General features: G+C 42.8%; 1 protein-coding gene across 4 annotated transcripts in view; it reads left to right on the top strand.

Moving 5' to 3' along the window:
- The window catches only part of LOC137149852 (arylsulfatase D-like), a 35,635-nt gene extending 21,656 nt beyond the window's left edge, over positions 1 to 13,979 (top strand). For all 4 annotated transcript variants that reach the window (XM_067543472.1, XM_067543470.1, XM_067543469.1 and 1 more), the window contains 3 exons: positions 2,896 to 3,058; positions 4,336 to 4,457; positions 12,643 to 13,979. In XM_067543472.1, coding sequence (XP_067399573.1) covers positions 2,896 to 3,058; positions 4,336 to 4,457; positions 12,643 to 12,992 — 635 coding nt within the window. In that variant the 3' untranslated portion in view covers positions 12,993 to 13,979. The remainder of the gene's footprint in view (positions 1 to 2,895; positions 3,059 to 4,335; positions 4,458 to 12,642) is intronic.
- Positions 13,980 to 24,643: the final 10,664 nt, after the last annotated feature.

Below are 24,643 nucleotides of genomic sequence, written 5' to 3'. Positions count from 1 at the left end.
CTAGTACTGCTGAAGAGGGTCTGTGGCAGATAGTGGATCACAAACTGAATATGAGTCACAAACGTGATGCAGTTGTGGAAAAGGCTAGCATCATTCTGGCGTGTATTAACAGGAGCATCTTATATAGCACACAGGAAGTAATTGTCCTACTCCACTCAGCACTGGTTTTGCCCCAGCTGCAGTACCGTACCCACTTCTAGGCACCACACTTTAGGAAAGATGTGGACAAACTGGAGAGAGCCCAGAGGAGAGCAACAAAAATGAGAAAAGGTTTAGAAACCTGACCTATGAGGAAAGGTTAAAAAAAACTGGGCATCTTTAATCATAAGAAAAGGCTGAGGTGGGACCTGATAACAGTCCTCAAATCTGTTAAGGGCTGTTACAAAGAGGGCTATGATCAATCATTCTCCATGTCCACTGAAGGTAGGCCAAGAAGTAATGGGTTTAGTCAGCAGCAAGGGAGAATCAAGTTTCATGTCCCTCTCAGATCCTTCTCACAGGTCTCTGTCTCTCTCTCCCTTTGCTTTCTGCTCTCATCAGCTCTATGTTCTCACTCTACTCTGTCCCACATACACTTGCACAGCTCCTTTCTGCTTCCCTCCTGCTCCTTATGCTCACACACACTGACCCCGCATTGTCTGACACTTATTCTCTCTCTGATACTCACTGACTGCTCACCCACACAACTCTCTGCCTAACTGACTCTCTCAGATTCTTATACCACCCTTGTTTTTCTCACTTTTGCTTTATTTTTTTTCTGTCAGAACTCTTGGTGTATGTGCCAACATTGCAACTCAGTATCTAATCCACTCAATATTATGACCAACTGCCTCATTGCTGCTTGTTATTTTTCCTGCCAATTCTTGTAGCTACATGCTTCCCTGCCATCAGCTAATGATGGGATGATACCGTAGTGATGTGCTTTCCTAACACAAAATAGTGGCAAAGTTTCAAAATGGAGTAATTCTAGTTCTCTGGCATTAGGGTGGTCTAGATTTACGTGGTCCTGCCTCAGCACAGGGGTCTGGACTTGACCTCTCAAGAGCCCTTCTAGTCCTACATTTCTGTGATTCTATGTACATAAAGATATCATTTGGCTAGCTTTCACAACCAATGATCTGGCCCACGGTATTAATTTCTGCCCACATTATTACAAGAAGGATACAGCAGAAACAGATGGGGTTCAGAGAGAGTCAGTGACAATGACTAGAGGAATGGAGAGATTTTAATATGAGAAAAAATAAAAAAATTAAAACCATTAAGTTTAAAAAATAGATGAGTAAGAGGGGATACGATAGAGGTACAAAAATAATAAATGGTAGGGAGAATATACATTGAGTGTTCCTATTTATCCTCTCTCAAAACAGAACTACAATGGGACATCCAATGAAACTGAAAGACAACAAATTGAAATCAGATTAAAAGAAAAAGTTTTTAGTCCAATGCATAAGTAAGCTGTGGAACTCATTGCTACAAGTCATGGCTAACAGCTTTGTATCATGCAAAAAAAAAATATGGAGAATGAGACCATCTACTATTATATTAGATAGGATTTTTAAAAATAGAATAGATACGAACCCTAATGCTTCAGAGCACAGTCAAAGACACTTCCACTATGGACAGTTTATTTCATCATTGTCCACTAAAGGGTTCTTATACCTTCCTGTCAAGCATAACATTCTGACCTCTATCCTCAGCCCCCTGACTTACTGGACAAACTAGCATGTTCACCTTGGTTTCACATATCAGTTTCCTGTGATACTTTTCATAAGTGCCTGTCTATCTCACCACACGGTGTCAGGAATAAAAGAGCCAGAGCTAAGGTTATTTGGGTACCTGAACTCCATATTTTCAGACTTTCCCATGTTTGCTTTTTAACTTAACTTTGAATTTCCCAAACATCAGAATTTTTGTTTTAAATTATGTTGTTTTATTAAGGTCCCCCATTGCAGCTATATAATACATATTTATAATCTTCTGTCTAACTCAACAATGTCTTTTTTCTGTCTGGGAAGTATTTAGTATTCGCTTTGATTTTCACTTTGAAATGTCATTCAAAGTAGTGAATATTTTGAGTTAAAAGAAAGCCAGTTCATTATGATGCATGGGGATAGAGTGGAATTGAGAGATGATTAGAAGAATAGAGAGAGATCTGAGTGAGAGGCCATACAGACTACATTCAAAGGCATCGCAACAGGACTGTAGATAGCCTCACTGCAGAATATTCATAGAGTCCCCTTTGGGGCTGTGTAGTAATTCAGATTCCTACTTAGGCCACTTCCTTCTAGAATTGCCTCAGAGCATCCCTGCAGTTGTATACTAACTCATGGAGCCCTTGAAAACTGTCAACCATCTCCCAGAGTCCCCTTCTACATCTACAGCTGTGCTCCCTATTTTGTTTTGAACTGTCTGATAAGCCCTTTGTATCACAAGGCTGCTTTCCTGAGAGTCATGTGAGATTTCAATCTCTTTTCCATTGACGTGTTTGCTCTGTCAGATCTTGGCAATCAAGGAGCCCTCTGCTGCTGTTAATTTATATTTAAATCACAAAATTCCACATTAAATTAATGTTACATATCCTAATTTTGTTTCTCTTGGGGCGGGGGTTTAAGAATAGAACTGCTCCTCCTCTTTTGTCAAAAAGGCCTCCCAACCATGAGTTGCCCTAAATGCCATAGGAGAGAATGACCTAATATAAAGATAGTAGGAATATGCAGTTTGGAAAAGCAAAGTTTTCACTGCCTCTAGCCCTGTCTTTCCTTGCTCTCCTAGATTTAGTGAGATTTATTTTCATGTATAGAATGTTTGAATATGATATTCTAACTGTAAATTCACAATAACTTGAGTCCCCATTCTGATGACTCATCACTTCTTGTGCCATTTCTCTTACAACAGGTGGAAAAGGCATGGGAGGCTGGGAAGGAGGCATCCGGGTGCCAGGGATATTTAGATGGCCAGGAGTATTGCCTGCAGGCACAGTCATTGATGAACCTACAAGTCTTATGGACATTTATCCCACAGTGGCTCACCTGGCTGCAGGGATAATGCCTCAGGACAGGTATAGAGGTTGCTTCATAAACTCTGTTTGCTCCATTTCAGTTGTACTGAAAAGATTCATATGTTGCACATCCTGATATATACAAGTTTTGTTTTAGTGGTTTGTTTTTAAAGGGACATTGCCACGTTAAAAGTCATACAGTTTAAAAAAAAAAAAAAAGTCCTTCTTTCCTTCTGCTTACCTCTCCCTACTCTGTATGATTTTAAGGAAAAGACACGGAAGACTGTTTCACTTCTTAATATATAAATAGGATTAATTATAGTTAAATTCAGTCTTCTTTCATAACTAAACTGTAGGAAAAAATATATATGCGTAGCTCTGTTGGATTATTCTGGCTTTCTTAAAAAACTCTTGTATGAGAAAGACATAGGGATTTGGGAGGCAGTGTAGTTTTGTTACAGCATAGAGCAAAGGACTGGGAGCCTGGACCTGCCTTTGCCTATTTCTGTCTTTGTCACTAGCTCAGTGTGTGACTGTGGGTGGGCTAGCGACTTAGATCAAAATTATAAAATGTTGGTACTTAAAGTTAGGCTCCTAAATCCATATTTAATTATCTACATGTGATCTGATGTTTTAGAAGTTCTGAGCGCTCCTTCAGAGTTCAGCAGCTCCCATCAACTTCAGCTTTAGTCACCCAGGTTTGAAAGAATGGACCTTCCTGGAGCTACAGTTTACTCTTCTGTAAAATGATCATGCTAACCTACATCACCATTGCGTTGGTATTGTAATGTACTTGTGTTTCGAGACCCTTGGACCAAAGGCTCTATGGAAGTGTGAACTATTAAATGTCTGTTCCACTGACCCAATTAGAGCTGGCTGGAATTTTTCAGACAAATAGTTTGTTTGATGAAAAATGCAGTTTTGATTGACCTGAAGTGATTCGTGAACATGACATGAATAGTTTCAGCCAGTCATAAACTGGCCAAATGAGTAGGAGGGGGTGTTGCTGCCCTCTTATTGCTATCCTATCACCTTTAGTCCCAGTGGTTAGGCACTCCCCAGGATGTGGGACAGGCAAGTTCAAATCCCTGTTCTGGAACATATCAAAAAAGGAGTTTTTCAATTTCCTGAAAAGTCTGACTTTTTTCAGAACTCACACTTAACTGAAAAATCAGTTGCTTTAGGCTCTGCAGCTGTGGAATCATATACAGTTTAAAATGTCAGCATTTCTTAATTCAAATGGTAGTTTGTTTAAGAATTGCCATGTGCAGTGAGAGTACTGAGTACACAATGTACTCTTGCCCGTTTGGTGACTTCCATTCTCTCCATTACATTAGGGTAATCGACGGACGAAACCTAATGCCTTTACTGCAGGGAACAGTTCAGCAGTCGGAGCATGAGTTTATGTTTCACTACTGTGGGCTATATTTACATGCAGTACGGTGGCACCAAAAGGACAGTGAGTATAAATATTCTCCCCACAACAGGTCAGATTAGATGATCTAATAATTCCTCTTGGCCTCACATCTATGAAACTGTCAAATAACAGGTAAGTAAACATGTAGCAATGTTTGTGTACATTATAAAAGAAAAATCCAAAACAAAATACCCCACTGCATATGCTTGTGTCCCTGGGAAGAGGACAAGAGGACAAACACATGACAGATCTTAATCACGTTGCTTATTGCGCTACTGGAAGGTGCTCAGATACGACAGTGATGAACGCAGTATAAAAACCAATATAGAATAGAATAAATACAAATATTTGGGGTGACCTATTATCTTGATACCACACCTCTGAAGAATCCAGTCTGTCTGAGTTGGTAGCTCTGACTCTTTCTTGATACAAAAGAGTGTGATTCATGGCTATGACCAAGGGCTGGATTTTTAACGATACATTTAGACACCTAAAGACTCAGATAGGACCCTATGTGAAGTTTTGAAAATCCCACTAGGTACCTCTCTGCATCTTTAGATGCCTTTAAATATCTGGCCGCAGGCCTAAAGAAATAGGAGGTGCTGCCTCATTACAGCCAGTGCTTTCATCGCTCCAGCTGCAAAAGCATCAGGAGAGCTACCAACAAAGTGAGCATGGATGCAGCCTATTTTTATAAGCTTGAGAAGTTGTTTGCTTGTTTTCAAGAGTTCTGTTTTTGCTGTTAAACTGGGTTTTCCCTTTATAAGGCCCAGCTGTGAAAAATCTTTCTTCAATTAGGCTAATTGACAGCAGCTGTAATGCATTTCTTAATTATGACTTAACTCCAAAACAAACAAACAAACTTCCCTGCTGATACATTCTTAAAGAAGTCAAGTTCCCCTAAGAAAAGGAGAGCTCTGAACTAGTGACTGGTAGCTAGGACCTCCTGAGTTCTAAGTCCTGCATTGACACAGACTCACCTGCCTGCTCACACTACAGTGTCAAAATCCAAGAAAGAGTGGTTATACCAAAATCATGTTTCTCAAGCCTGATGGCTTTGATCAAGGTGGAAGGTGATGGGGAAGACCATCCTTTTTGCCTCATTTAAGCACTGTCTCTAAGACCTTGGGCAAGTCACTTAACATTTCTGCCTTGGTTTTCCCATCTGTGAAATGGAGATAATAATTATTGAGTTCTTCACAGGGGTATTGTGAGGCTTAATTAGTTACTATTTGTAAAGCAAAAAAGTTGATCCATTCCTCTAACCATTTCTCATACGTCTTTAATACATTTTGAGCTGAACACATTAGCTATCGTATCTATTCTGTTTTAGTTACATATATGGCCCCCATCGTTGTAGGTATTTCTCTTCACAAAACCCTTGTGAGGTAAGGAAGTGCTATTTTTCCCATTACCGAGGTGGGAAACTGAAGCACAGAAGGCGAGTAGGGACAGATTTTTAAAGGTATTTAGATGTTGCTTGTTCAGTGTTGCAAAAGCTAAGAGCCATTTAGGTGCCTATCTGCCTCGTTAGGACCTCAAGTCCACCATTTAGATGTCACTGACATTTTCAAAGCTGTTTCTCAACTGCTACCTAGCCCCAGAGGTGCCTAAATCCCCCGGGCACCTAAAATTTCTACTGGTCAGCATTTACAAAAGCCACCTAAGCCCTGACACCACCCCACAGCTGACAAGATGCTCAGATTCCTCATTCAAGCCAAATCCCTGAGGGCCACAAAGGTAGGGGAATGTCTGTATCTCCAGTGAGGCCCAATCCCTGTGGTTGTGCTCTAAGCACCCTGAAGTCTTAATTCCTGTCAGGCCTGCTGCCAGAGGTCTGGATGCAGGCCACTGATAGAGAGGGACAGCACAGCACCCACACAAAAGACAGCCAGGGACTAAGAGAAATGTAGGGCAAAGCATGAGAGAGGTACTGAGTGTGAGAGAGAGAGGGAGGTTTTAGTTGCTAGGGCATGGCCTATCTAAAGTGGCTGACCTGGCTTAGGCACCTAACCTCAGGAGAGGGTTCATGGCAGTAGATTCTGAGTGTAGGGAGATGCCTCTCTCTGGCCTATCAGTCAGGTACAATAGGTCAGCCGCTTAAGCATCTATGCCCCCTGTCTTCTGAACTTCACTCCCTGCTCAACTTGCTGGTTTCTGAGAGTCCTTTTTGTAGGAGTCTAAGACTAGATCCACAAAGGTACTTAGACACCCAAGTCCCACATTTAGGTACCACTGACATTCTCAAAACCACTACTCAGCTGCCGCCTAACTGGATAGGCACTTAAAGCCCCCTAAATTTCCACCAATTGTCATAAGCAAAGCTGTCTAAGTCCTGATGCCATCCCACAGCTAATGAGCTGCTCTGAATGCTTGCTCACTGCTTAACCCCAAAAGGACTCTCAAACTAGGGGCAGGTGTACACTACCGCTTAAGTCAATGTAACGTACGTCACACAGGGATGTGAAAAAGCCCCCTCCAGCCCCCCCTCCCCTCAAATGACGTAAATTACTGTCTGCACCTGCGCTGTGTCGGTGGGAGATGCTTTCCCTCTCTGCCTCTCCCAGAGGTGGAATAATTATGCCAAGTTAACAAAGGGACTGTGGCCCAAAATTCCCATTGATCTGGGCCTCTAGGTGCCTGACCCATGGGCTGAAGGGAGGGTCCTATCTCTGCCTGGAATTCACCACTTTAAACTCACTCTTGGACTTGGGCTGATCTGGCTTAGGGACCTTCCTCATGAAAAATAGTGGTGGTGGTGGTGATGATGATGCCCTAGTAAGCTGGTGGTTAGAGAACTCACTCAAGCTATAGGAAAACCAGCTTCAAATCCCTACTCTGCCAGATTTAGCACAGGGACTTGAACCCAGGTCTCCCATCTCTCAGGTGAGTGCATGGTGCCAAAGAAAATGACTGACTAATGCATCACTGTAGGATTAAATAGAGATGAGGGGAGGGAAAGATGGGCTGGAAAGTAACAAGCCCATGTTCAAAGGATCAGTTATCTTCTATTCTTAGTAGATGGGGCAAGAACATTTATTGGCTTAAGTTTGAAAGTTTATCTGAATGTGAAAGGGTTTTAAAGAGATGGAGGCTGAATTGCAACATCAGCTGGGGTTGAAGTCTGTATTTTAACTGCCTGATGACTTAACAGTCCACTAGAGGGCAGTGGTACACTAATAATCTAATACGCCTCAAGGGCCGGGGGGATCCATCAATATTGCTTTGCTTTGAGCTGTGTTATAAATTATAATACAGAGAGATATGCCAAGCCTCGAAGTTCTTCAAACAAAAAGATTTCCTCCTCCCTCAGGTCGCCCCAAAATCAGTGTTTCATCAGTCTCCAGCCTGTACACCCTTTAAATTCCTGTTTCATTTTCAGACTAATACTGACTGGCTGTGCTTTAACTAACTTCCAAATTTGAAACTGAATTGACAGAGCTTTTAACAATAAGAACTAAAGAACTAGTGAGCGGATACACCACAGCCCTAAATGAGATACAGAAACAGAAAATATGAAAAGGTATTTGAATTCCTAAGTCCCTTCGATGAGGACGCTTGGGCAGATATCCTCCTAACAACTGGAGGCCCCATCTGTTCATCTCCTGGGAGAGCAATTCAATGAAATATAATCAATGAACATTTCTTTTACACACTAGTTTTTCTAACAACATGAATCCAGAGCTCTTCCCATCCCTGAAATCTCTAATAGAGATGGTATAGTCAAACAGGTCCCTGCATACACATTTTCTGGGACTCCCTTCAGGTTAAAAATTTCTGGTTCCGCACACAAAGGCCTGAAACCTTTTCCAAGACACAGACAGATAAAAATGCAACTTGCTATATTCTGGCTAATATCCCCATGCAGCACCTGCAAAACAATACAAAATGTTGCTCAGTCACAATCTTGACAGTAGTTGTGAGGAAATGGATCAATGTAGTGTGGTGCACAAGAGAATCCCACATTTAAGATGAGGCAAAGTGTAAGAAATAGGAGAAATAGAACAAATTTCAGCCCAGATCTGATCATTCTAGGCCAGGGTCAAGGAAGGATGGGCCTCAGGAGAGGTCAGCATATAAACCAATGGGGCCTTTGTCCCAAACCAACATACTGAAGTATGAACATAAAATGAACCTGCCTTTGCAGGAAAATATGTGAGCACACCAAAGCTTTTAATCATCTACTCCTATTCGGAGGCAGGATTGTCTAGCAATGAATAGGGCACTAAACTGGGAGTGAGGAAACCTGTTTTTCTATTCCCAGCTCTGCCACTAAACTTCTGTGACCTTGAGCAAGTCAGCTCGCTTACCTCAGTTTCCCCCCTCTCATCCTTTCTATTGTCTGTGTAGACTAAAATTCTCTCAGCGTGACTTGGGCTTGTAATATTAAATAATGATAGTGATGTATATTCTTGTTCCACTAAGCTTTGTGTTTAGACTGGCTTACCACCTGTGTAGCTGTCTGATATTTGGTTTCAAATTGATCTAAGGCACCAAACAACCTTACTTCCTAATACCAATAATGTACCAATGGATTGTTAAAATATCTGTTACTCCCATCTTTTACCTGTATAACTTTATTTCTATTTTGTTTACTTAACTGCGTACTCATTTGTGTACCTTCCTAGTTATCCCAATGAAACACAAGGTGATGGCTCTGTAAAGAATGAAACATGCTGCACATTTATATCAGCTCTCACCTTAATCACTTAAGAGAGAAAGCAAGATATAATTGTTTGGGAAAAATCCCATAGTTACTCAAGCAACCTTTTCCTCCCACAAATTTGAAAGAAAAAATAATTTGCTCATCCAGCTGCATAATTTATACATGCATGTCCATTAGAGCCATACGGATCAGATATATTCAAAATGTGGGTAGGTCTGCAATGCGGACACATGTAATTTGGTTAATTGAAACATAGTTACACTAAAAATTGTAATATTTCATGAAATTTTATCTGAAACAAAAAAATCTGTCCCATTGCGCAGATCCACTCCTTTCTTACAATGTAGGAGGAATTTTGGAGTCCAATTGATTTCTCTTTATTGTTCTGCTCATTTTAAAATATATCACGTTCATGTTCTGCTTATTGTCTTTTCATGTATGTATATTGGGCTATCTGGATGTAAAGCCTTTGTATCCTTTTGTCTTCTGGTGGGGACTCATCAGTTAGGCCCTTCATCAAGGCTGAGGGAGTTTTTTGTCTATATGTTAGAGTCCTCTCGTCTATCCTGACATAATAGGGCTTTTTAGTGACCCTGTTTCTTTCTGCTTGTTAAATTGATAGATTATCACCAAATGGATTTGTGAGTTATTTGGATTCAAGAAACAGTTTTTTCCTTGGACATATTACATTAACATGTTACCCGAAAATAAATACACAGCCCTCAAGTTCTGTTAGGGTTGCTTTAACTCAGATTATGTGTTCCTCTTTGTCTGTCTGTGCTGGTTGGAACCCCTGCTGGCTTCTCCAGTACTGATTTCTATCAGCTTTCAGTATTGTTTTTTCCCATTGTTTTCAGGGGGACCAAGAGGGGGTGTTTGTTTCTGAACACTCCAGTTGTTTTGGCCATATTCTCAGTGCACCCTTCAACATCAACTAACAGGGAGACCAATTCTTCACTGCCCTGTCCCTGGTGTAGTTATTTAGCATTTTATACCCACTTTGCACAGATGTAGATAACTACACAAGGTGCAGGGCAGTGGAGAATCAGTAATAACTAGCCAGTGTTAGTGAGCATAATCTATATATATAGAGAGAGAGAGAAACAGAGAGATGTATGTCTGTATAACATATCTATATATTAAAAATATATCTAGATATACTACAGTATGAGTTCACATACCTACATAGTCAAGAAAAAAACATACTGAGAAATGAATAGTCTTAAACTGCTGCTACAAGTAATGTCTGTGTCCATTACCAAATCCTTTTTTTTTTTTTTTAAATCGTTTCTGCTAATGTCTGAGGGGAATCAACCCCCTCAACTATATCAACCATGTTTCCAAATACATGATTTTAATCCAAGGCATTCAGCCAGAAGTGATCACACCAAAGAAGTTTTGTGATGCAGCCTGAAAACTACAGTTGTAATTTACAACTAAATTAAGAAATATTTCCACGGAAAGTATTAAACTGGAGTATTTGCTAAGCTTTTAAATGCGTTACTGTTGCCACTACTTTTCTCCTAATACTTTTTGCTTAGCAAAAGACATCCTGGCCACTGCAACACACGGCTCAGACAGAGGAATAAAGCTGCAACCTCCCAGTCACAGAGAACAGGGCAGAACAGAAAGCTAATAGAAAGCTAAGGGCACACTATAAAGCAGGAGAGTTCAGCAGATTCCACTGAACCAAAAAGAACAGAATGCAAATGTAGGCTTTCATGCTGCATGCATTACAGCAATAGCTCTGAATGTTGAATCTACCCTTCCTCTTGTAATTTAGACATCATGTCTAATCTTTCCCTTGTACTGGACACAGCTACCTCCTCCTCTTGGAATGATTTCAGTTACAGCAGATCAAGGTCTAACCGTGTTACCATCAGATGGCTGCTACCCACTCATGGCATGAATGTTTTTTAGGTGGACATTGGGTGTCCATTTAAAAAAAAACCTGGCCTTGACTGTTTCTAGAAAATAGAATCAACATTCATCATGAATGTATGCAGTGTAGTTGTAGCCATGTCAGTGCCGGGATATTAGAGAGACAGGGGGGTAAGGTAATCTCGGACCTGTGGAAAAGCTCTGTGTAGCTCAAAAGCTCGTCTCTCTCAGCAACAGAATAAATAAACGGTACTACCTCACCCACCTTGTCTCAACAAAGAGCTTTGCTCAGATCAGTGTATCATCTCCCATAGGACTATGGGATGCAGGGGGAGGCAAATCTCCTGCTGAACTGCATTCATTTTCACTCTTAGTACCTCGTCATTTTTCATTATTAGCCAGCCTCCTATAGTGATGCTGCTGCTTTCCTCTTTGTTTTTATATAGTTCTGTTCATATTTTCAATCAGCAGCTGGAGAGCCACTGGCCAGTACAACAGCTCAATAAAACATGGTGCTGTGGGGCTGCAATCTAGTGGTCATCACACTGAGTTGAAAACAAGTTTCTGTTTCTACTGTATTACTGTTGTTATTTGCCTACATTTGATATCTAGTAGGTTGCCCTGCTTTCAAGACTACGCTCCACGATGAGACTGGAAACAAGCTGAGTCCACATTGTGTCTGGTCCTTTCACGAGTGCAAAGTGCAGGGAGAGACCATAAAGAGCTTTCCCTTGGGCAGACCATGGAAGGGGCAGGTACAATTCCAGTCCCTGAACTCAAAGTGTAGGCACTGCACCCCTCCTACTCCCCTGAGGGCGCACACAGCTCCACAGGGGCAGGGGGAAGAGATGGAGACCTCCCCCCCAGCACAAGGCACCAATCACCAGAGCTAGCTATCCCTGTAAGAGGTATTATGCTACCCGCCACAAAAGGGAATAGCAGAAAGTGTGCTGCATGTGGGACTGCAAGCTCTGGGATGCATTTGATTCCCTGGAGCAGCTTTGTCTCCCCTCTTACCATGAGCTGTGAGCCCCCATGCTGATTAGAATTTTCTTTGAAAGCAATACACAAGTAGTAATTTTAAAGAGATCCACATAAGTCTGACAAGGACCCTCACTGACTCACACCGCCCTTGTGACTACATCATGAATAATATTCTCCTTCTGGTTATCTAGGGCTCACTGGACAATTTTTAGGGACAGTCTTTTCAGTAGATAGACTTCTGCAGAGCAGAGTGAGGGAAGAAAGAGTAAGAAGTCCAGCTCACAGAGACACATTGGTCTTGCATAACAATTTATAGAGCATTAAGTTGGCACCTACAATGCACTAGATGGAGTCCACACACATAGGGAAGATCTGGTCCTTGCCTTGTGGAACTAAGTTAGACATCTCTAGCAGGGGTTAATGAGGGTACCAGTTGCAGTCAAAAGAAATGCTTTTAAGCATGGTTCTACAGATCACCACCTTAGACGAACAAAAAGAACCAGTTCAACTTCTTTTGAAAAGGGCTATTTTTTAATTCAGTTAGTTCACGGTGGATAGATATTTGCATGGTCACCTTGGATTGTTTCCTATGACAGGGACAAAATAAAAGCCTTTACAGGAATAATACTGTCCTTAGTAGAGCGTTGTCTAGTTCACATCCATCTTTGTTTCTTAAACTCGTTTCTCTCCTGGCAGGTGGCGCACTGTGGAAGGCTCATTATACAACTCCAATATTCCAGCCAGAGGGTGCTGGAGCCTGTTATAAAAGTGGAATGTGCCATTGCTTTGGGGAAGACGTAACCCATCACGACCCTCCTTTGCTGTTTGATCTCTCCAGAGACCCTTCTGAGGCCAAACCTCTCTCTCCTGTCACTGAGCCCCTGTTTGACACAGTAATAAGCAGAATTGAAAGTGCCGTGAAGGAGCATCGCAGGACCTTGACTCCAGTCCCAGAGCAGCTCTCTGCTTACAACAACATATGGAAGCCGTGGCTTCAGCCGTGCTGTGGGACATTCCCATTTTGCTGGTGTAACAGATCATTCTGAATTATAATCCTATCCTCTAAAGCACTTGCAACCCCTCCCAGCTTGGTATCGTCTGCAAACGTAATAAGTGTATTCTCTATGCCATTATCTAAATCATTGATGAAAATATTGAACAGACCCGGATACAGAACTGATCTCTGCAGAACCCCACTCATTATGCCATTCCAGCATGATGGTGAACCATTGATAACTACTCGCTGGGAATGGTTTTCCCATATCTGCATGACAATGTGGTCCCAACAGTCTGGCTCTGTTAGTTGTCAGACAAGGTTTCCCAGATCCTCTACTGCTCAGCACATAGGTGAATTATGCTAAATTCTTAATTGTACTCATGCAGATACAAAGCCCATGCAAATAAAGTGCCCTCCTTTACTCAGACCTTGCTTACATATTTACCTAAGGTACAAATTACTATTATTACATATATCCATTGTAAATTTAATTCTGTGACAAGATTTAAAATTTTCTAAGCTTTTAAGGAATATGATTACAATATTAGCAAAAGGGAATGCATTAAATGCAGTTTTCAATTTTGAACTATTTTTATTTGACATTTTGCTCAGTGACATAACTAGGGGCCACAAAACCTCGTAATTAATGTGCTTAAATTAATAGCTTAAAATCAAATTAGTTATTTCAGTCGGGTGGCCTACGAAGGCAAGTGTGCCTAGGGTCTACGAAGGTCTTAAAACGACCTTGGGAACGCTCATTTTGGGGAAGCAGGAGCAGTGCTTGGGAGGAGTGTGGGCTGGATTGCCATGCAGTGTAAGTCTGAATGACATGATGAATAATGAATGTGAGTGTTGCGTGGGACAGGGGGCAGCATGGTTTTGCAGATGGAATTTATTGACGTGAATTGCTGCATCGAGCTAAATACAGGAGGACTATATCGTCACTAATGCTTAATTGCTCCTGAACATGTTTTTAGCTTTATTGTCTCAACTCATAATTGTTTGATGTGATGCTGTGATAACAATAAACTTCCTTGAAAACATAATGTGCTTTATTTGTAAACATGTTTTAAAATAGTACAGCTCTCATACAGTGTTGGGTAACTCAACTGCCATTACAAAACCATACACACATGCACACACCCGCATACAAAGAGCAGGAAATATTCAATACCTCTACCACTTTCTCCTTTCCCTTCTTCCCAGGTTTTTCCCTCACTTGGTGGCTGGGCTGAGGGGTGGAGGTTTCCACCAGAGAGAGGTTGAAGAAGGAAGGCATCCCAGAGTTTCATTGCCCAGCCACTCATGAGTTCTGAATGCATGAGCTGCTCTGACATAGAATACTTCAAGCTACTGCTGGACTGAGGGTGCAGAATAGTGTGCTCATGCTGTGGTGTTGGGGAGGAAGCAGGAGATGGTACTTGTGCAGCCATTATAGACAGGATTTGCTGAAACGGTTCTCTGTTGAGCAACCTTCATGCCCAGAGCTCCCAGCACTGCTTGGGAAAAAACTGACACCCCACTCATACTTTGAATAAATGATTGTGTGACTGGAACACTGCAGACAACCTCTAGCCGAAATGAACTAGATTTAGAAATAGAATACTGTTTCCCAAACACGCACACTCATTTCACTGTTTCCAGGTGTCTCCAAGACCCAGGAGGAGTGATTACAGAGTGGCAAATTTCTTATTACTGAAAGGAAACTGAATGACCCTAGCAAACATCTGTGACTTCACAGTTAAAATAACCTTTACCGCTGTTTATGAGTGTTTGAAATTCCAAGTCCCATAATTTTGAACCCAAAGTGGGAGGGAGAAGGGCCGGTGGAGGGATGCCTAGGCACTGTGATACAAGCCAGCATTAGTGTCCACAATCTGGTAGCCACAGCTTATCATTTGTGCCTTGCTTCTTACAGCACAAATCCCGTCCATTGGTGTAATAACAAACTCTAAGTTTGAGTCATACTTGAGTCATGCTTACCAGGCTCTGAGGCAGCTGCTGTCTCCCTCAGGTTTGCTGCAGGCTCAGCAGCTCCTCGGTGGAAGGGGAGCCAGGGGGACTCAAACAGCTCTTCCAAGTAGAGACTAAGCCTTTGCTGTTCAGCCTGATCCTGGGGCTGGTTTCATTAAAAATTACTTCATGCTCCTTAACTGGGAGCCTGCTGCTGTCTCCCATAAGCCCCCATCAGCATGGATTGAGGAGCCAACAGTGCACCATCCCAGCTGCCCAGGTGGTCATGATGTACGCTTGGCTCTATGCCGGGCACAGTGCCCAGACCCTCGTCAAAGTCATCATAAAATGGGCATGTCATTGGTGAGTTACCTGAGGGGCAGTCTTGTCCCTGGTCTTCCAGTACTCACTCATCAACATCTTACTATGCTCCCTGCCCTGATCGCCTGTCTTGAAAAGCTACAGAGCTGCCAGATTTTTAGCTACCTGCTGGTACGTGTGGTCATTTTTGGTGCTTTCGCTGAAGTCCACAGTTTTAGTGGCCTCGCACAAATCTGCCGATGCTCCCGTGACCACGTAGCAACTTGCTTTGCAAAAAGCTTGGTCTGTTTGGCCTCCTCTGCAAACCCAGGAGGCTCTCTGATAGTGTGCTTGCTACTTGGTGATCAGAAGAGAATGGGTTAATGCTGACCTGAGCCGTTGCCATAAGCCAAGAGCGGGTAGCTTCCATTTTTCTGTAGAGAGGATTGGAGCTAGCAGGGACAGAGAGGACTAAGGAAGTCGTTCCATAGAATTGTGAGATATTTCTGGTGGACTACTGGGACACACGTCAAGCAGGGCTGCGTGTTATACTGCAAAGCATTAGGGCTCAAACCGTGGGCCCTGGCTTGACTCATGCTCAACCCCTGTAGTTCTGCAGGTGCTGGAACCATGGGTGTGAGTCTTGGGCTAGTGCAATTGTATTGTAGACACCAGGGGGTGGCTAGTCTTGAGCCCGAGCTCAAGCGCAGACATATTGTGATGCAGCCATGCCCAGTGTGACCAGTTCACCATCTCCCATTTTAGCAGTGATGTACCTCTTTTCATGAGAGGCAGCTTGTCTAATGAATTTGTCTTCAGAAGCAGCAGCTGTTTCAGCATAGATTGCAAAAAATATCACCCTTACACTCTAAGCACTTCCGTCAGCAGGTTGTTTCACAGGTCAAGTGTCGGTGATTTGCAGATGCATTGGGGAAAGGTAACTAATCCTCCCTTCTTGTCCCAGGATTAACTAAATTCATATCTCACTAAGTGAGCCTGACCATGGTCTTGTAGTTTTTCTGTCCTCTCATACTATTGTTAAAGTAGGTCCCTACATTCTCTCTGCTTCCAAAAGAAGGGGAGAGCTAGCAACTTTGGTGCAGAGTCTTTACCCCTTTCTGGAACTAATATAAACTCTGAGGACTGGATCCACAAAGGGATTTAGGCACTTAAGTCCGAAATTTAGACCTGCAAAACCTCTCCTCAACTGCCAACTAACCTGGTAGGTGTCTAATTCCCTAGCACCTAAATTTCTGCCGGTGGGCATAGGACTATGCCCTGACATGGCTGAGCAGCTCTGCACCTATGCCATGGCAGGGTCCTCAAACTAGGCATGCCCTTGCTTTCTGCAGCCCAGCCCCTCTCACAGTTCTGATAGGTATGCGCCGTTCCCCTCTAGTTTGTAGTTTCTGAAGGTAGTTCAAAGCTGCAGCCCTGCCTACACTAGCACCCCCTTCTCCTTGCTGCCAGATCTTCTGCCTCTGCGAGAGCAGTCAAATGGAGGTTCATTTCAGGTCCATCGTTTTCTTTTATATTTGTTATTTTTAACCGGGTTTTTTTTCAGGCAATTCGAGTATTTTAAATTGTTTTCAAGCTTCTTCACTTCCTCCCGGTGCAGGATCCAAGCAGTGCGGCGGTCACGGCCACCCAGAGCCTCTGCTGCAGCGCCTCCCCCCCAGGCTGTTCTGTCACCTTTCGGGCATGGAAGAGCAGCCATGCAAGCACCAGGCAAAACCCAAAAGGGTGCTCTGTCTCGGAGGCAGTTTTCTCAGGCTGGGCAGAAGGTAAAACATGCTCAGCCTGCACCCAGCCAGTCGACTATCTCTGCGAGGGCACGGGCCTCTAGGACGGACAGGCATGTTTGAGTCCCTAGTCTCCCTAGTAGCCATGACTCCATCACAGAAAAACACAGCCCAGAAACACAGAGCAGAGCAAGGAGGGGCTCTGAGGAGGTTAGTCTTGGGGCAACAAAGGTCCGTACACCTAAGACTCTTTCCAGGCTCCTGGGTTCCCCCATCACTCCTAAAGTGGGACCTAGAATACCTGGGGAGAGAAGCAGTGCTTGTGCCCAGCCCCCCTTCCTCACACCATGAATCCGGCGTCTCGGGATTCTCTGGAGGCAAAACCTGCAAAACCCAGAGCCTGCAGGTCCCAGAAAGGCAAAAGCAAGTGTGCCCTTCCCAAGGCAGTGATTACTATCGGCAATGAACAACTGGGGGAGAAATCCAGGGGGTAAAAGCTCTTTTCCTTTGTTATGTTTGGATATTTGGAAGTTACTTGCACTTAGAGAGAAACCAGCAGACAGGGACACAGGGAGATGTAAACACACCCAGACTGGGTTTAGTCTCTACCCTAAAACCAGACAGAACTGGCTGAGCTATCCCATAACAGGCTGGCTCTGTTAGCTACCACATGCTAGGCAGGACGCAAAATACACGAACACGTTGCCTTCTCCCCCTGAGGGAGTGTCTGCTGCAGCAGTTTCTGTACCATGCTCAGCACCCCTTCCCCACCCTGCAGCGTGGGCCTGCCTAGGAGCCTGTGCCTTTGGCACTGCCCCCTCAGGCTGCAGCCTAATGGAGTCTGCCTGGCTTTCAGCCACACGGACCCTCGCTCTGCCAGACAAAGGGGCTCGGATATGAGGCAGCAGCAGAACGGGAATTGTGCCTTCTGATCATCCACCATCTACCCAGGCAAACGGGCTCAGACTCCGAAAGGGTCTCTTTCGAAACCCCCACCCCACAGCCTAGCTCCCTATTAAAGCCTTGAGCCTGTCTGTGACCAGCTCAGAGGCATTTGAGGATTCCACTCCCCAGGAAGCTGCACTGCCATGGGATTACAGAAGGGTAAGTGAGAAATCCCTTCCCAAACTCATAATGATCCGGATTTCCTGAATAAAGCCTTGAGTGACACCAGGTTGCTCCTACAATACTGACTTGCTAGATGGATTGAGGGAGCAGGCGGGCAGCCTTTCAGGCTCCCAGGGACAACTAACAAGTTATTTTTGGAAATGAATTCCCTCTTGCCTTCTGTCGTTGTGTGGTCCCCAGACCAGGATGAATAATGCAGTACCTCCCTCATGTAAACAGCCAGAGGAAGAAGTATCACACATGCAAAAAAGCAAAACAAACCAAAAAACCCAACAGAACAAGAAACTTATTAATATTAATAAAATATCTTTCCTTTCAAGCATTATTATGATACATATTTTCCTCTTCCTGCCTCTTTGGTGGCATTAGAAGATCCACATGAAGACACCGGATTAAACGAAATGTTAAATAAGTATCTATATAAACACAAAGAAAATTCATGAAGTTTGGTAACATAAAATTGGTGCAGCAGTAGCTCCTCCAGTGAAAGACATAGTCACACTATCAGAAGGGGATTTTTTTCCAAGACCCCATAGACCGTAAGACTGATGACACACAGCACAGCAATTTCAAAGCCTTACATATAACTTTTCAGATCAAAGGGTTTTCATTTATTTAGTAGGAAAGCCTACTTCATGGTAAATAAATGGCTCATCTTCCAAGGACATGATCCTTGCTTGGAGTGAGACATTTCAGATCTGGTCTTGGTCAAACCCTTGATGTGATTTATGATGAGCAATGGATTCTAACGTGGTGGCTACAAGGATGTCATATTACACCCATCCCTAGAATAGTCACTGCTCATCATAAACAGATACCTTGTGGATCCAAATTTAGAGGTGAGGAGCAATCGGGGGAAACAGAGAAATTAGTAGCTGAAACTGCAGAAATGCCTGAGCCCTCTCTGTTAAAGCCAACCAATAATCAATTGATTGCTACTAACACCAAAAGTATCCAAGAATATGGATACTCATATTCTGGCGGTGGGAGAGAGGAGAGGGTGGAATCTGGAGCAGAAGCTTCCAGGGAAACCTAGATGAAATTGCCTCCAACCCATCAAAATCCTCAGTGTGACAAAGACTCCGCTGTCTGATCCACCTTCTGCACCCAGAGTCTTACGTGGCGGTTGTAGTCACAGCAAGGCACAGCTCATAAGCCATAGCACACTGCGCTACAACCCAGACTCTGAATCATCTCCAAGAGCTCCCATGGAAAAGCTCCCTGATTCTCTCAAAAAACATAATGCACCTGGGAGTGGAGCTAGACACTTTGGTGATGAAGATCTACCCATTACTAGACAGAGTCCAGAAGATCCAGGATTTGATATTCATGCAGGACAAATGCATGAGGCCAACCATAGCTCATGTCTCTAGCCACTGGGCCTTCTGCTCTCACACATATGGGTCTCCCCATAGGTAAGATCACTGGTGAGGTGTTCTAGGGCTTTCTTCTGAGCATATGGGACCATTCTATGCAGCGAATGGAAGACCAGGTACTGGATTCCCTAAGATGATAGACAGTCACAGAGAATCTCTGCAGGGATCTTCCCATAGGTCTTCCAGACCTGCAGATTCTCACAATAGTCACCAGTCTCAATGGAAAGGGAGCACTTCTGTGATCCAGCACAATGCAGGGTATATCTAGGAGCTCCAGTGATTTAGACATGTCTAATCTTTCTCTTGTGCTGGACACAGCCACCTCCTCCTCTTGGAATGATTTCAGGTACAGCAGCTCCAGTGACAGGAACCACAATATCAAACTCTTGGTGCTCACAGCTGTCAAACTGGCTCTGCTGAGATTCCAGAGCTACCTAAAAGGCAACCATGTCTTGATCCAACTAGACAACCACCGCTGTGTACATAAACAACCAAGGGGGAACAAGGAGCATAGCTCTACATGCAGAAGCAATAGAGACAAGAGAATGGGCAGACAAACCTCTCCCTTCCCCAAAGGCAGTACACACAAAGGAGACCTGAACCTAAGGGCAGACAGGCTCAGTAGATGCAAAGTCAGCTATTCGGAGAGATGCCCAAATCTGTAAGTCTTCACTCGGCTCTCAAAACAAACGTTTGATCTCCACTCAGCTGACCAGTTTGTCAATTGCAAGTCTGCAAAATGGCCAAAATTTTCCACCTGGGAAGCAGACTCCAACCCACAGGATCAGATAGCCACAAAGACTTCTATGTACATTCTATATGCATTCCCACTCTTCTCTCTCCTAGGGAAGGTGATCCAAAAGATCAGGTGAGAAGAAGCAAGGGTGACAGTGCTAATTCTGTACTAACCAAGGAGACCCTGATTCCCTGATCTTACAGAATTGCAGCTGGAACCACCATCGCAGCTTCTGACAAGACCAGACATTCTTTTTTACAAGACCTGTTCCTCCACTCTGACCCAGATAGTCTTCGACTGACTGCCTGATTATTGAAAGGGAAGTGTTAGCTGTAGCCAACCTGTCTTCCAAAGTGATCAGGACTCCATGCTCATCCAGGAGATTTTCCACATTAAAAACCTACTCCTCCATGTGTAGGCCAGGCCAAGAGCAATAGTCTGATAGCTAAAATCTAAACCACTATCTGAGTCCTCCACTATAGAGATGGCCTAATACACTAAAATCTAACAAGAAAGAGCAACAGTGATAGCTTAACATCCTGATGTTTATTCTGCTGTCACTTAGACATCCTAGCTTTCTGGGCTTCTAGGGCTGTAAATGTGTTTACAAATGCATGGGAAACATCCTGCTTTAACATTCTGTAACACCTTGGAGCGTTGTTCCTCAGAACTTACATATGTTTGTTTGGGAACATCCTGAGGCCCTTTTGCTATAACATTTAAGTGTCTGATACATAGCAAGAATGCATTTGTTGTGTAAATCAAGGAACATCCATTGTAAATTGGTCTCTGATAATGAACGTCAGTGGAACCTATATTGATGGTTAATGCTACCCTGGTATCTGTTTTCTTTCTAAGATTGTAGAATGTAGTATTTGGTGGGTATGTGATCCCAATTAGTGAATTTGAGAATGTTCTGTTAGAAGTAAAAAGTTAGTTTGTGTGATTGAGGAGTGAATGCAGTTTGAGTTTGTAGAAAATAAGGAAATGGAGAGGCGGCAACCCTAAATCTCCATGGCAGCAGAAAGGAGGAAAGATGCTTCTTTTAAAAAAATGTTTACAACCCAGATGGCCGTAGAACGCAAACCAAAATAACCCCAGAACACAAAGGAGTTAACACCCAAGGATAGGAACAAGACAAAGTGTGAAACAGGAACGGAAGGATAACAGAAAGCTGTCATGTTTGCAACATCAAGAGTAATTGATAATCACATCAAACACAGAGACAGTGTGACATGGTGAACTCCATAGACCCGAATGGGGATGGATTACTATAAAGATGGGATGAAAAGATGAGGACTTTGGTTTCATTCTGCAAACTCCAAGGAACATCGTGTCGCGACCAACAGAGCCCAGCTCCATCCTTGTGCCAGATCCACCTGGCCAGTGGCTTGGCTCAAGCAACACAGAGGCTGGTAATTATATCCCTCCTGCAGAACTCTGTGTGTGTGTAGGCAATAGCTTTTTGGAATCTTTGTATTCACAATAAACGTGGCGTATTGCCTTACCCCCCCTGAATAAGATCCTGCTGTTTATTTCATTTATAAGTGTAACACATGTGGACCAAGTTCAGTTCATGACATCGAGTGTAACACAGATCCAAGGGATCCCGGCCACTTTGGATTTTCTTCAGAAAGGAGCGGCTAAGGGCCTTCAGCCCAGCACCATAGCACACCAGGTATGAGCCTCAAGTCACATAGTATTTGCAGGATCCTCTGGCTCCTTGGGAGAGACTTCAAATATTCAGATTTCTCAGAGCAATCAGACTGGCCAGACCAATCTTCCATATGGGAGACCTACCACTGATCTTGAAATCCCTAACCACCCATCCCTTTCAGCCTCAGATTTCTTTCATTATGCCCATAGCCACAGCAGGTGACTGAGAAGCAGTAGTACACTGCAAGTGTCAGAAAAGTACTAAAGACTTATCAAGCACACAGAATCCCCTCTGCTGCCTTCTTCCTGCAGTCTTTTCAGAGTGTGGCCCTGATCTGCACCACTATTAGGTATGGGTCACCTCCAACACCTTGTTTATTTAATTCAAAATAGTAAGTGTTGCAATCATGGTATAGTGCTGAATACAAGTCTCCAAAAAAAAAAGGGGGGGGGGAGTTTCATGAGGCTTGTTTTCCATGTCACTTCCTCTTAATACAGGCTGGAGGCATTATTCTACATGAACCAAAGAAGCTATTTGACAACTGACTGATGAGAGAGGTTACTGGGAGACCTGTCATAGTGTAAATATAAATATAAATTGTTCGTACTTGTTGACAACATTTAAATCTACAAGCACTATCACTATGAATTTATAAGATCACAGATAATTTTCTGTACCTGCCAGGAATTAAATTTGGTGCAGTTACACTACATTCCATTTACACACAGGGAGCAGGAAGAGTAGAAGACAAACGTCTTCCCCCCCACCGCCTTTTCTTTCTTTTTTTTTTTTTTTCTTTTTTTTAAGGACAGGTTGCTCAGCTCAGAAATGAAGCAAAAAAAACTGTCAGTTGGTTTTAAGTTGTCACCTTTACTGGGAATCAGGCCAATAATTTTTTGAGCCAACTCCCTCTGCTACTTGCAGTAAGCAGAAGAATGAGGAGAAGAGGGCCCAGTCCTGGGTCCAGTGGTGTCTGTGACACTCAGCCAACAGCAGCCGCAAAGCTCACCCGGCTTCCATGGCATTAGATGTTGAAATGGATCTGAAAGGAGTGAAGAACTGCTGCAAAAGAATTGCGTAAACATTGTGTGTTTGTCCAACTCTTCACCCTTCCAAGAGGTGGAGTCTGTTGCTGGCCATGACTTTGTTGATTAATAATATAGCCAATTGATTAATTACACTTGTGGTGTATGAAAAAATGTTTTAGAGATTAATTAACCAAACTTCGCTTATTTTATCGCTAAAAGTCAATAACAGTACCATACAGAATAGAATGTTACTATATTACCAATCCTTTGGGAAGTTGTTTTTCGCAACGTCAGTTCACCTTACACAGGAGTGTTCCCAAAATATGTCCCCCAAACTAGCTTTATAAATACTATAATTATTGTAGAAATAAAACAATTTATGCATCACCCAAGACTGAAATTAATCACTCAGCTTTTTAGCTTGTTTTTATGTGCACCTCTTATCTCTTGTTTTTTAAACAAGTTAGGTTACAAAGGCACTCTCTACTTTGAACCAGCGTAAAACATTTATCTTGATTTTGACAGGGTTTATGTTATGACTAGCTTTGCAGAGTATTGTGGTACATATATCTCTTAAAACAAGCAAGGAAGAGTGAAACTAATGCAACTTAGCATAATTGAATGTGCCATTCACATATATTTAATGTTACTGTGATTTGTAATGCATATTAATATGATGTGCAATATATATAATGTTTGTTGGTTAACAGTTTCCCCCGCTTGTTGCTTTGATAAATATATCAGGGTGATACTTTTGCCAAATTGATATATGAAGCAGAAGCGAGAACATTTATGTGAGATCTATACTATTTTAGCAAACTGCCTAAGCAGCAGTGTGTGATTAATACAATTAAAACTGACACTCCTTGTAATACAAGCACAGCTTTAAATGCAGCTTCTATCAAAGTGTGGAAAACCATTAATTCAAGGTCACCATGATGGATAAGGTCATTGAGGGCTTGTTTTGTTTTGTGCATATCAGTGCTAATCTGACTAGTGTGTCTTTTCAATGTAGTAATGTTTTTAAATTTAAGATTAGTGGATCAATATGTATGTTGAAAACTAGCAAGTATTTTTTAAATGTATCTTGGTGCTGTAATTTACTTTAAATCATTATTTCATTTTGAAAAACTGGAATAGGCATTACTATAGTGTGACCCATAATGCTACGTACAAGGAGCAAAACTGAAATTTGGAGTAGTGACACTACAGACGAGGTCTCCATACATCATTTTTTATAATTATTTACTGCACAAGTATTGTCCATCCATATTATCAAGTTACCCTTGCTGCTGGTTATCACCATGCGGTAAGCTTCACAGGCCAGAGACAGGCATGACTGGCTTCTATCTCATGATACTGGTCCTGGCTGTTATGGCCACCTACTGGAGTCATGATGTCGAAAACATCACATCTACACACATATCAATATCCCTTAACAGACCAAGCCATTTGAGGTGCCCTTCAGGTTTGTGTTGCTGAACAATACACCAGTAGCTGGGGTAAATCTATGTTTCTTTTACATGCTGTCTTCCAAGTAACCTACTGAATGGACAGTGGCCAACTTATCAAATATTGCAGACTCAGGATCCCAATTCAGTACAGATAGTGTAACAGAAATACACATGGAACCAGATGTGGAGCACGAGTGTTTTGAATAGCAGGTGCCTCGGTTACAACGTGGCATCATCACAGACCCCAAATTACGAACTGTGCTGAATGGAATTCGTTTAAAATTAAATTTGATTTACCACATTGCCAATTTACAACTACCTTTGTT

The sequence above is a fragment of the Emydura macquarii genome, unplaced genomic scaffold (assembly GCF_026122565.2).
Source record: "Emydura macquarii macquarii isolate MOO-44397 ecotype Brisbane River unplaced genomic scaffold, CSIRO-AGI_Emac_v2 contig_860, whole genome shotgun sequence".
Taxonomy (NCBI): domain Eukaryota; kingdom Metazoa; phylum Chordata; order Testudines; family Chelidae; genus Emydura; species Emydura macquarii.
This window is presented reverse-complemented; position numbering and strand designations above follow the sequence as displayed.